Below are 12,578 nucleotides of genomic sequence, written 5' to 3'. Positions count from 1 at the left end.
GCCCTGCTGTGCGCCCAAACATTTGATTTCCACCACATATGAGGTGTCTGTGTACTCAGGAGAAATTGCACAATACATTTTATGGTGCAATTTTTCCTGATACCCTTGTGAAAAAAAAGCTACCTGGTTGAAGTAACAATTTTGTGGTAAAAAATTTTTTTATTTTCACGGCTCAACTCTATTAACTTTTGTTAAGCCCCCAGAGGTTCAAAGTGCTCAATAAACATCTAGATAAATTTCATGAGGGGTCTAGTTTCCAAAATGGGGTCACATGTGGGGGAGCTCCACTGTTTCGGCACCTCAGGTGCTCTCCAAACGCAACATGGTGCGGCTAACGATTCCAGCTAATTTTCTGTTCAAAAAGTCAAATGACACTTCTTCCCTTCCGAGTCCTGCCGTGCGCCCAAACAGTGGTTTTTCGCCACATATGAGGTATCTGCGTGCTCAGAAGAAATTGCCAAACAAATTTTGGGGGTTCATTTAATCCTGCTACCCTTGTGAATATGCAATATTTGAGGCTAAATTAACATTTTTGTTGCAAAAAGTAAAATGTTCATTTTTTCCTTCCACATTGCTTTAGTTACTGTGAAGCACCTGAAGGGTTAATAACCTTCTTGAATGTGGTTTTGAGTAGCCTGAGGGGTGCTGTTTTTGGAATGGTGTCACTTTTGGGTGTTTTGTGTCATGTAGATCTTTCAAAATCGCTTCAAATGTGATGTGGTCCCTAAAAAAAGTGGCTTTGTAAATTTTGTTGTAAAAATGAGAAATTGCTCATAAACTTTGAACCCCTATAACTTCCTTATTTTTTTTTTCCCCAAAATTGTTCTGATGTAAAGTAGACATGTGGGAAATGTTATTTATTCATTATTTTGTGTCATATGTCTCATTTGGTTTTAGAGCTTAAAAATTAAAAGTTTGAAAATTACAAAATTTTTGCAAAATTTCTGGGGTTTTTTCACAAAGAAACGCAAAAAATATCAGCCTAAATTTACCACTAACATGAAGCCCAATATGTCACGAAAAGCAATCTCAGAATCACCGGGATCCGTTGAAGCGTTCCAGAGTTATTACCTCATAATTTGCCACTGGTCAGAATTTCAAAAAATGCCCTGGTCTTTAGAGTCAAAATAGGCTTGGGGCTGAAGGGGTTAAAGACATTGTCTAAAATCAGAATTTGTGTTAGGGTATGTGCGCACTAGGCATTTTTTTCACGCTGTGTTTTTATGTCCGTTTTTGTCTAAAAAAAACGCACCCGCGGCTAAAAAACACGACAAAAACGCATGTGTTTTTACCGCGATTTGGTGCGTTTTTTGCTGCGTTTTTGCTCACTGCGTTTTTAATCAGTGCACAATGCCATTAAAGATTGTTGACGAAAAAAAAAAAAAAAAGGTCTGATGTCATTTCCTTCTTCAAAATGTTCATTGTATGCAAGAGAGCAGACAGCTGCAGAACTAGTTTATGCAGGAGAGCAGACAGCAGCTGCAGAACTACAAGGCTCAGCATCCTCCATCCAGGACTGTATGCAGGAGTTTTTTGCCCAAAAAGAAAAAAAAATGACATGGGCTTCGCTATATTTTTGTATGCTAGCCAGGTACAGCAGGCAGGTACAGCCTGCCACCAATCCCCAGCTGCCTATTTGTACCCGGCTGGGAATCAAAAATATAGGGAAGCCCTTTTTTTTTTTTTTTTTTTTTTTATTTCATGAATTTCAAGAAATAATTAAAAAAAAATGACATAGGCTTCGCGCAATTTTTGAGTCCAGCCAGGTACAACTAGGCAGCTGGGGATTGGAATACGCAGTGCAGAGTGCCCAAGCTTTCTGGGCACCCCCGCTGCGAATTGCAGTCCGCAGCCACCCCAGAAAATGGCGCTTTCTTAGAAGCGCCATCTTCTGGCGCTGTATCCAACTCTTCCAGCTGCCCTGATGCCGGGTGGCTCGCTGGGTAATAATGGAGTTAGGGCTAGCTGTATATTATCAGCTGGCCCTAAGCCCGAAATTCATGGTGTCACGCCAATATTAGACATGGCCACCATGAATTTCTAGTAATGATAAAAAAAAAAAAACACAACACACAGAAAAATATTTTTATTAGAAATAAAACACAACACAATTAGTGACTCCATCTTTATTGAAATAAAGAACCCCCCTCCGCAGTAGTCCTGGGTCAAGGGTCCTGCGCCGTCCAATCCGGATCCAATATCATCTGATCGGTTTGCTGGAAGGCAAAGTGATCAGATGATGTGTCAGGTTAAACTACGTGAATCACATCACACATCAGCTAATTGTATAAAAGCCGATTATACAATCAGCTGATGCATCAGTGCAAAAAAAAATAAATAAATACTCACATCTGTGCTGATTACCGGCAGCTCCTGGAGCGATCGGATGAGAGTCTGATCCTGTCCCATCGCTGCAGGAGCTGCCGGTAATCAGCTGATGAAGTCCCCTGACAGCAGAATCAGCTGATAGCCGGCCGGGCGCGAAAAAGCCGGCGACACCGCGAGAATTACGATCAGCTGATGCGTCAGGTGACTGCATGAGGTGATCCACCGCTAGGTCCTGCAAGCTTTGTACGTGCCCCGGGGAGACTGCACACAGCCAGAGCGGCGGTACCGGGACAGGAGCGGGCATGGCACCGGGACCCTGCAGACAGGTGAGTATGACATATTTTTTTTTTCTACTGTTTACTTTGGTTTTCGCCGCTGCCTCCACCTCCCGCCCAGACATGGCGCCGCACGGAGCTGACATGGTACCGGGCGGGTTGTGGACGCAGCGGTGACGGTACCAGGAGGATTCATGCTTCTGTGTTTACCAACAGAAGGAATCCTCTTCCTGTACACGTCACTTTACTGCCCACCCCTTGCGTTTATAGCTGCGTTTTTAGTCATAGAAACGCAGCTATATGCGTTTTTCATTGCGTTGTTGAACATCTCATTGAACTCAATGGGTGAAAAACGCAGTGAAAAACGCAGAAATAATTGACATGCTGCATTTTTGTGGTCACCATAAAAACGCAGCTACAAAAAAACGCTGTGTGCGGACAGCACTTATGAAAACCCATAGACATTGCTGGGGAAGCAATGTCACTGCGTTTTCAGCACAAAAACGCGGTAAAAAACGCCGCTACAAACGCAGCAAAAACGCCTAGTGCGCACAAGGCCTTAAAATAAAAAAAAAAGCTGCTTGTGATCACTGGTGCCAGTATGTATATGTATATCTAGCTATATATATATATATATATATATATATATTGTGAGGTAGCACGGTCGGCTGCGCAGCAGAAGACACGGGATCCAGGCATTAAGGTTCACAGCACACGGTTTTAATGTCCAAACAAAAGTCCATAACAAAATACATGTGCCTCTCCAACAGAAAACTCAGGGAGTTCTGTTCACTCCCTCACACCCGGCACACCTTCCCTTGTTCCTGATTCTATTTAACCCTTCCTTCAGCCTGTAAGGAAACAGCATTAACCCTATAGTGGATTTACTTTCTATCATGGAGTGAGCACAACCGGGGCGAGACATACCGGCCGTCATAGATAACCCCGGTCACAGTCTCACACACCCCCCCCCTCAGTTCAAGCGTGCGGGGTTGAACTCCAGCCATCAAACACGGGCCGCGGGACAAGGCATCGGCGTTGCCCTGCAACCCACCGGCCCTATGTTCAACCGTAAACCGGAAGTTCTGCAGAGAAAGGAACCACCGGGTAACCCGGGCATTCCGTTCCTTGGCGGACCTCATCCAGACCAGTGGAGAGTGATCCGTCACCAAGCGAAACTGCCGTCCCAGCAGGTAATAGCGTAGGGACTCCAAGGCCCACTTGATCGCCAGGCACTCCTTCTCCACTACGCTATAATTCCGCTCGGGAGGGGTGAGCTTCCTACTCAAGAAGGTGACGGGGTGTTCCTCCCCCTGAACCACCTGAGACAGCACTGCCCCCAGGCCGACCTCCGAGGCGTCAGTCTGTACTATGAACTCCTTCCGGAAATCAGGGTTGACCAGAACGGGCTGTCCGCACAGGACCTCCTTCAGGGCCCGGAAGGAGTCCTCGGCCTGCGGAGTCCAGCGCACCATGACGGACTTCTTGCCTTTGAGAAGGTCCGTCAATGGGGCTGATAGTCCCGCAAAATCCTTTACAAACCTCCTGTAGTACCCCACGATACCCAGGAAGGCCCTAACCTGCTTCGTGGTCAGGGGTCTAGGCCACTTCTGGATCGCCTCAACCTTGTTAATTTGGGGCTTAATCACTCCTTGGCCTATCACGTAGCCCAAGTAGCGGGCTTCCGTGAGTCCCAATGCACATTTCTTGGGATTGGCTGTCAATCCGGCTGTTCGAAGCGCGTCCACCACCGCTTGTACCTGTTCCAAGTGAGTCTGCCAATCGGAGCTGTAAATAATGATGTCATCCAGGTACGCTGATGCATACGCCTGGTGGGGTTCCAGCACTAAGTCCATCAACCTCTGGAACGTGGCCGGAGCGCCATGTAACCCAAAAGGCAAGACAACATAGTGGAAGAGACCCTCCGGCGTAACAAAAGCGGTTTTCTCCTTGGCGGACTCAGTTAGTGGCACCTGCCCGTACCCCTTGGTCAGGTCGAGCGTGGTAAAATATCGCGCCTGTCCCAGCCTATCAATCAGCTCATCCACCCGGGGCATGGGGTAGAGATCGAACTTGGATATTTCGTTCAATCTCCTAAAGTCATTGCAGAACCTTAAGGAGCCATCGGGTTTTGGTATTAGGACAATCGGACTAGCCCATTCACTCCGGCATTTTTCGATGACCCCCAGGCGTAACATTGTCTTTACTTCCTCCGATATGGCTTGTCGTCGAGCCTCCGGTACCCGGTATGACTTCAGGCGTACCTTCAGGTGTGGCTCGGTGACAATATCGTGTCGTATCAGACTGGTCCTACCGGGCAGCTCGGAGAAGACATCGGGGTTCTGCTGAACCAACCGTCTGGCCTCTCGCCTCTGTTGCTTGGTGAGGGCTTCTCCAATCCTTACTTCCGGTTCGTCCTCTCCGGAGGTCGCTGGAGCCGGATGTGAACGACCCGAAGAGGAGGGAGGTGGGGAAAAAACAGCCATCAGGTTTTCCCGGTCCTGCCAAGGTTTTAATAGGTTGACATGGTATATTTGTTCAGGTTTCCGCCTACCGGGCTGCAATACTTTATAGTTAACCACCCCGACTCTTTCCTTTATCTCGTAGGGGCCTTGCCACTGAGCCAGGAATTTACTCTCCGCCGTGGGGATTAATACCAACACCCGATCCCCGGGTTTAAAGGTCCGCACGGTGGCTTGTCTATTGTAGCGGCCGCTTTGCGCGGCCTGAGCCTCCTGTAAATGCTCCTTCACAATTGGCATGACCGCGCTTATGCGGTTCTGCATACCTAAAATGTGTTCGATCACACTTTTATGGGGGGTGGGCTCTTGTTCCCATGTTTCCTTTGCCAGGTCCAACAATCCCCGGGGATGTCGCCCGTATAACAATTCAAAAGGCGAAAACCCCGTGGATGCCTGTGGCACCTCTCGTATGGCAAACATCAAATAGGGAAGCATCATATCCCAGTCTTTCCCGTCTTTTGAGATCACCCTTCTTAGCATGGTTTTCAGGGTTTTATTGAAACGCTCGACTAAACCGTCCGTTTGAGGATGATACACAGACGTACGCAACTGCTTGATCTGGAGTAGCCGGCATAGCTCTTTGGTCACTTTAGACATGAATGGGGTCCCCTGATCCGTAAGGATCTCCTTGGGCAACCCCACCCGGCAGAACACAGCAAACAACTCCCGAGCTATAAGCTTTGCTGCAGTATGTCTGAGAGGTATCGCCTCGGGATACCGGGTGGCATAGTCAACGATCACTAGGATGTGTTGGTGCCCTCGAGCGGACTTTACGAGGGGCCCCACCAGATCCATCCCTATCCGTTCAAAAGGGACTTCTATAATGGGTAACGGTACCAACGGACTGCGAAAATGGGTCAGGGGTGCGGTAAGCTGACACTCCGGGCAGGTTTCGCAGAACCGTTTTACCTCCCCAAAGACCCCGGGCCAATAGAACCTTTGCAATATTCGCTCCTGCGTTTTCTTGACCCCTAGGTGGCCACTCATCAGGTGTTTATGAGCCAAGTCGAGGACCCGCCGGCGATGCGGCTGGGGCACCACCAACTGTTCTACCCCCACGCCCCGTATTTCATCTACCCGGTAGAGTAAATCCTGTTTAAGAGCGAAATGGGGGTACCTTACCTGGGCACCGGGCAGCTGTGCCACCCCGTCAACTACTGTCACCCGACTCCGAGCATGTATTAACGTAGGGTCCTGCAGTTGGGCTGTCCCAAACGTATCCGGGGACGCCTCCAACTCCGGGATGGGCTCGACCGTCTCAGCCTCTCCTGCCAATACCTCTAGGGGCGACCTATCGGGTTCACACTCTGTCCCTATCATGGTGACCCCTACGGCAGGTGTCCCGGATTCAGGATTGTAGGGCTCAGGTCCCGGACCGACCAATATCTGAGGGGACTTAGGGGGTCCCCTCCATAAAGTCCAAAAATAGGGCAGATCCCTTCCTAGGATCACGTCATAAGGAAGAGTTTTAAGAAGTCCCACCTCATGTTGCACCTGACCGCAAGGTGCTGTGATGGTGACAATCCCCGTGGGATAGTTGCGGCGGTCCCCATGTATGCAAACCACCCCCACGGTGCGTCCTGTGGCCTTTACTTTAGCCCTCAAGGTGGATCGCACAAGGGTCACTAAGCTTCCGGAATCCAACAATCCTGTAACCGGACATCCATTCACCTGTATTTGGCACAAGTGGGGCTCCATCTCTGGGGAGACCAGGTCAGCGGTACACACCACCTGAGCATACATTGAACCCCGCCGGGTAACCCCACAATCCATGGGCTCCGTGGTGAGTGGACACTGGGCTTCCATATGTCCCACCCGCTGGCACCGCCAACATCTAATGGGGACAGAAACCCCCTTGACGGGTTGTCGTTTAGGGTACAGAACCTTCCGGACCTCAGGAATGGCGGCCGCGGCCTCAGACGGGACGGTAGGGGACTCCTGCACCGTTGTCAGCGGTGGGTCCTTGGCCCTAGGCTTGGAGGGGCCGGACCGACGGGCGGTACGCAAAGTCTCAGTGTCCCGTATCAAGTCCTGCGTAGCCACATGCCGCTCTACCAGGGACACTAATTGGTCCAGGGTACTCGGGTCACCCTGTCCGACCCACCGTTGAACGGTGACGGGTAAAGTGCGCACAAAACGATCCACTACTACCCTTTCCACCATTTGCATCGGGCTCAGAGTGTCAGGCTGCAACCACTTTTTTACAAGATGCAAGAAGTCATAGGCCTGGGAGCGTACGGGTTTGGCTTCCTCATAGAACCACTGATTTACCCGCTGAGCCCGTACATAGGTATTCACCCCCAACCGAGCCAGTATTTCGGCTTTCAGGGTCGCATAGTCTATGGCGTCCTCGGTACAGAGGTCCAGGTACGCTTTTTGGGGTTCCCCCGTCAGATAGGGCGACAATACCTCAGCCCACTGCGGGGTCGGCAGCTTTTCCCGCTCGGCCACCCGCTCAAACACCGCCAGGAACGCTTCCACATCATCACCCGGGGTCATCTTTTGCAACGCTTGTCTCACCGCTTTCCGGACGCTGCCGTCGTCACCCGGGGTTGTTGCTGCCGGTCCGGCACGGATCGACTTGGCCAGGAGAACCATCTGTTCTTGGTGCCTTTTTTCCTGCAATTGCAAGGCTTGCTGCTGACGTGCATTGGCTTGATCCATCTGTTCTTGGAGTTTTTTTTCCTGCACTTGCAAGGATTGGAGCAGGTGTGCATTGGTCTGTTGCTGCTGTGCATTAGCCTGTTGCTGCTGTGCATTAGCCTGAGCCAGCTGCTTTAGTATGTCCTCCATGGCGTCGCCGGGTTTGGGCTGTAGTATAGCCGCTCGAATCCAGGACATGCGCAGCTGGGTCACCAGGGATGGATGCTACACCTCACCGGCTGTCATGCCCGCCGATTCTCCACCATATGTGAGGTAGCACGGTCGGCTGCGCAGCAGAAGACACGGGATCCAGGCATTAAGGTTCACAGCACACGGTTTTAATGTCCAAACAAAAGTCCATAACAAAATACATGTGCCTCTCCAGCAGAAAACTCAGGGAGTTCTGTTCACTCCCTCACACCCGGCACACCTGCCCTTGTTCCTGATTCTATTTAACCCTTCCTTCAGCCTGTAAGGAAACAGCATTAACCCTATAGTGGATTTACTTTCTATCATGGAGTGAGCACAACCGGGGCGAGACATACCGGCCGTCATAGATAACCCCGGTCACAGTCTCACAATATCTAAATAATATATGTCAGTGCTGCAGCGAGGTAAACAAAGATCAAGGAGGAGTACTGAAGCTGTTGTGTGGCTCACTGAAGGAGTGAATAAATGGATTTGATTTATTTTATGAAGTTAACAAATTTTCTGCTTTTAGTCTATTTTTAGCTTAAAAACAACTCTATGGAAATGCTTTGAAATACATGTATATTGTGCTTGAATACCCTGAATTCCATAAAATTATAGTGGGACAAAATAATGAGTAAAATAAAATTCAGTAGTGTTTTATAAAATCATACATCCTTTCTCAATAAAAAAATAAGTACCGTAAATCAAAATCCTTTTCATTCATTTTTTTATGAATTTATCATAAAAATTATGAATGTATTTGGTACCAATAATTAGAGCAACCCATGATAAATTATTACTAATATTACACATTTTATTGTCACCAACTCCAAAAAGTTATAAAAATTATTCAGTAAATTATATTCACCCACTAAAACTACAAATCACATAAAAACAAACCCTGATATAGTTACATTGGAGAATAAAATGAATTATTATTATTTGTTATTAATAATAATAATAATATAATAATAATTAATAATAATGGTGTTCATGTGGCAGACTCAAATATTTCCTGAAAACATGTTTTAATTGTACAAAAGAAAAAACATGATTGTTATTGCTGTATTAAAGGGGTTGACTACTACTTGGATAATGCCTTCTCATTTTCCATGTTCACCCCCAGAAAAATAAAAATGTCGTTACTCTTTTCCGGTGCAGGCGCGCGACCAGCGATGTTGGAACCTCCTTCCTGGGGTCCACCTGACATTATGAGACAAGAGCCCCGCTACCAGTGTTGGCTTCCTTCGTACAGTTAAGTTATTAACAGGGAGTGCGAGCCCAACCCCAGCACTTACTTCCTTTAAATGACTTAAGTGTCCAAAATAGTAAGCCAATGCTGATTGGTTGCGGGGCTCGTGTGCCATAACAATGTCACGTGGGTCCCAGGAATGTGAGTTCCAACATCACTACAACTGCGCCGCCACTGGAGGAGAATATAGTCCTTTTTTATTTTAACAGTGGCAAACATGGGGAATTAGAAGGGGTTGTCCAAGTAGAGGACAACTATATTAATGCCAACCTATAGAATAATGTTCACTTTAAATGGTATTTGAAGAGCATACACAGAAAAATGGCAGTTTTAACAGACTTATTTGAGCTGAATGTAAGTTTTGTTCTAGTTCATATCAGATGATTATTTTGTACAAAATAAGTTCCATTGAACTATGTCTTGTCTTATAGTTTAGCTGCGGTTAAAAGCATTTCTCATTTTTTTTGACTATTAGTAAATAATTTTGTGTGTTGCCATGAATTTATTTATTGTCAAAACTTCCATTGTTATTTTAACAGACACTAATGAAAATGTCTCCAACATCTTTAAAAGTAACATTTAGACAACTGAAAAATGGGTCTTCCTTGACACTGCAAGAGGTACTAACTATGGAATACAGATTAAGCCAAGCAAGCATGGTAAGAAAATAACAAGCATTATTACATGGTGCATTTCACTCCATATTCAGGATAAGGCAAAAGAATCTGAGTGGACTTTACAAGGTCCCTGTCCAAAGCTGGAAGCCATTAAGGTTAGAGCGGGATAAGGAAAAGTTGCTTGGCTAACCCAACAACCCTCTCATACAATGCAAGGGCACCACAGTAGTTTAGCCTGTGGAAATAAGTGGTAGAGAATTTGCATGTTAGTTTATTTTGTTCCTACATGCTTATTTTTTAGCAGACCTTATTTACATCTGTTACCTTTTATATTATGCCTTTATATCAATCAATTGATGAATTCACCAGTATGAACTTTGAAATCACCAGGATCATGTCACTTTTTTGTGTTCTCTGCTTTACTCTTTTAACCATTTCCACCAATGAGAATCTGTCACCAGCGTTTGCTTTGCTTTATCAGAGTGTAACAAGAATTAGTGTTTCTGCACTGGAGTATATAATCATAGGCTGGGGCTGAGGAGAGGTGAAGGACTGAGTTGAGCTGAAATCAGATGGCAGGCAAGGGCTTGAAAATTGAAAATTGGATATGTGCACTGCCTCATTGGATAACATTGGTCCGAGTACAATGCAATGTTTTGTCGGATCACATTCGTAACTAAAATATGGCCGTCTGCACAAGCCCTTAGGGTTTGATGCCATAGTTGTATATATGGTACTTGATTAAGGGCCCACTCAGAAGTTTCAACCCCCTGAGCCAAACCCCTAGCTACGCCTCTGCTCACATCACACACACACTGTAAGCTGTGAGGATTCCACCTAATTGGATTCTGGCTGGGAGTATGACGACCCCCTCTTAGTGTTAGTTGGATAATACACCCTCTTGTAATCCAACGTGTTATGATATAAGGAAAACTGTTGCTGTATATCCCAGATTAAAAGCATTTAAGTCTCCCATAGTGATGATCGACCACTAAAATGCTCAAGTGCTTGATACGATACTCCAGTCAAGCAGGTTGGACGCTATAATGGAAGACAATGGGAAACTTAAGCATTTTCTGGAAGACCCCATCCCCCAGGAGTGCTTGGGGGGGGGTCTGCAGAAAAATGGCTGAGATGGATGGAAAAGCACTCAAATTGAATGGGATCAGTATGGGAAGACACCTGGATACATATTTTTGTCTCCCAGGTCGCCACTGCGAACAATGTTGTCAGAGTATTATGAAAAAATTAAAGATAAAATAGATTTTACAGGAAAAAAATGTTAGGAAACATTCTTTCCTGTATAATAACTTGTATAAAAGGCAAAATAATAGAGGAAAAAAACCTACCTCCTTCCCCCATTAGGCTATGTTCACACATAGCAGGTTTGCACTTTCTCATTGCTTTCAATGTTGAAAAATAGTTGCAAAAACACAAAAAGAGTTGACATGCTGCTTCTTTAAAAAAATGCAGCAGTTTTCCATTACAGTCAGGAAAAAAAACAATTGTGTACATTAGATTCATGAAATCTGCTAACTTTTGTTGGTACTGTAAAAATCAGTATAAAATACATAAAAAAGCTGCAAAAAACGCAGCAAAAATGGAATCTTTGAACAAAGCCTTAATAGACGGGCCATCTCTCACTGTATTTCCCCGTCGCCTATGATTACAGTAGATGAAATAGTAGAGGGGGAAATAAAACTACACCAGTAGTCACCAGTAAATGTAATTTTTACACTTTACTACCTTATCTGGCCAAGTGTGCATGAGACATGGTAAAAAAAAAAAAAAAAAAACACATCCTGCTTAATTTATGAAGAAGGGACTCTCTCAAACTCTATTAGGACAATGCAAGAACTGCCAAAAATAGAAGGAGTAGAGACTGTGATACACCTTGTATTAGACATAAAGGAGTGCTTCATACACATTCTGCTAAAATTGTTAAGTAGTGGGACTCTTAAGGCCTATTTACACGCTACGATATCGTTACCGATATCGCTAGCGTGCGTACCCGCCCCCATCATTTGTGCGTCACTGGCAAATCGCTGCCCGTGGCGCACAAAATCGCTCGGACCCATCACACTACTTACCTGCCTAGCGACGTCGCTGTGACCGGCGAACCGCCTCCTTTCTAAGGGGGCGGTTCGTTCGGCATCACAGCGACGTCACTAAGCGGCCGCCCAATAGAAGTGGAGCGGCGGAGATGAGCGGGACGTAACATCCCGCCCACCTCCTTCCTTCCTCATTGCCGGCGGCCGCAGGTAAGGTGGGGTTCCTCGTTCCTGCGGTGTCACACATAGCGATGTGTGCTGCCGCAGGAACGACGAACAACATTGTACCTGCAGCTGCAACGATAATTGAGAATAGTGGAGCATGTCAACGATTAACGATTTTGCACGATTTTGCGACCTTTTTCAATCGCTCGTAGGTTTCACACGCAACGACATCGCAAAAGAGGCCAGATGTGCGTCACGAATTCCGTGACCCCAACGACATCACTTTAGCGATGTCGCTGCGTGTAAAGCGGCCTTTAGACTCATAAAGCCTATGCACTAAATGCAAGGCTCCCAAAAATAAGAAGAAAAATGAGAAGGATGGTCTGCAACACACCCTGGAAGACACATAGGGGAGGTCCTCAGAATATTTTTTTTCCTATTATTATAGAGTTGGACTCCTAGACTAGTAAAACCTATGCACTGTGTGTAAGGGCTGCCACAATTTAGAAGGAGGGAGTGGAATACACCTGAAA

General features: G+C 46.4%; 1 protein-coding gene across 2 annotated transcripts in view; it reads left to right on the top strand.

Moving 5' to 3' along the window:
* HIBCH (3-hydroxyisobutyryl-CoA hydrolase) overlaps positions 1 to 12,578 on the top strand; it is a 787,172-nt gene that overhangs the window by 667,753 nt on the left and 106,841 nt on the right. For both annotated transcript variants that reach the window (XM_075319035.1, XM_075319034.1), the window contains exon 12: positions 9,752 to 9,871. In XM_075319035.1, the coding sequence (XP_075175150.1) occupies positions 9,752 to 9,871 (120 nt within the window). The remainder of the gene's footprint in view (positions 1 to 9,751; positions 9,872 to 12,578) is intronic.

Source organism: Anomaloglossus baeobatrachus, chromosome 7, assembly GCF_048569485.1.
Source record: "Anomaloglossus baeobatrachus isolate aAnoBae1 chromosome 7, aAnoBae1.hap1, whole genome shotgun sequence".
Taxonomy (NCBI): domain Eukaryota; kingdom Metazoa; phylum Chordata; class Amphibia; order Anura; family Aromobatidae; genus Anomaloglossus; species Anomaloglossus baeobatrachus.
This window is presented reverse-complemented; position numbering and strand designations above follow the sequence as displayed.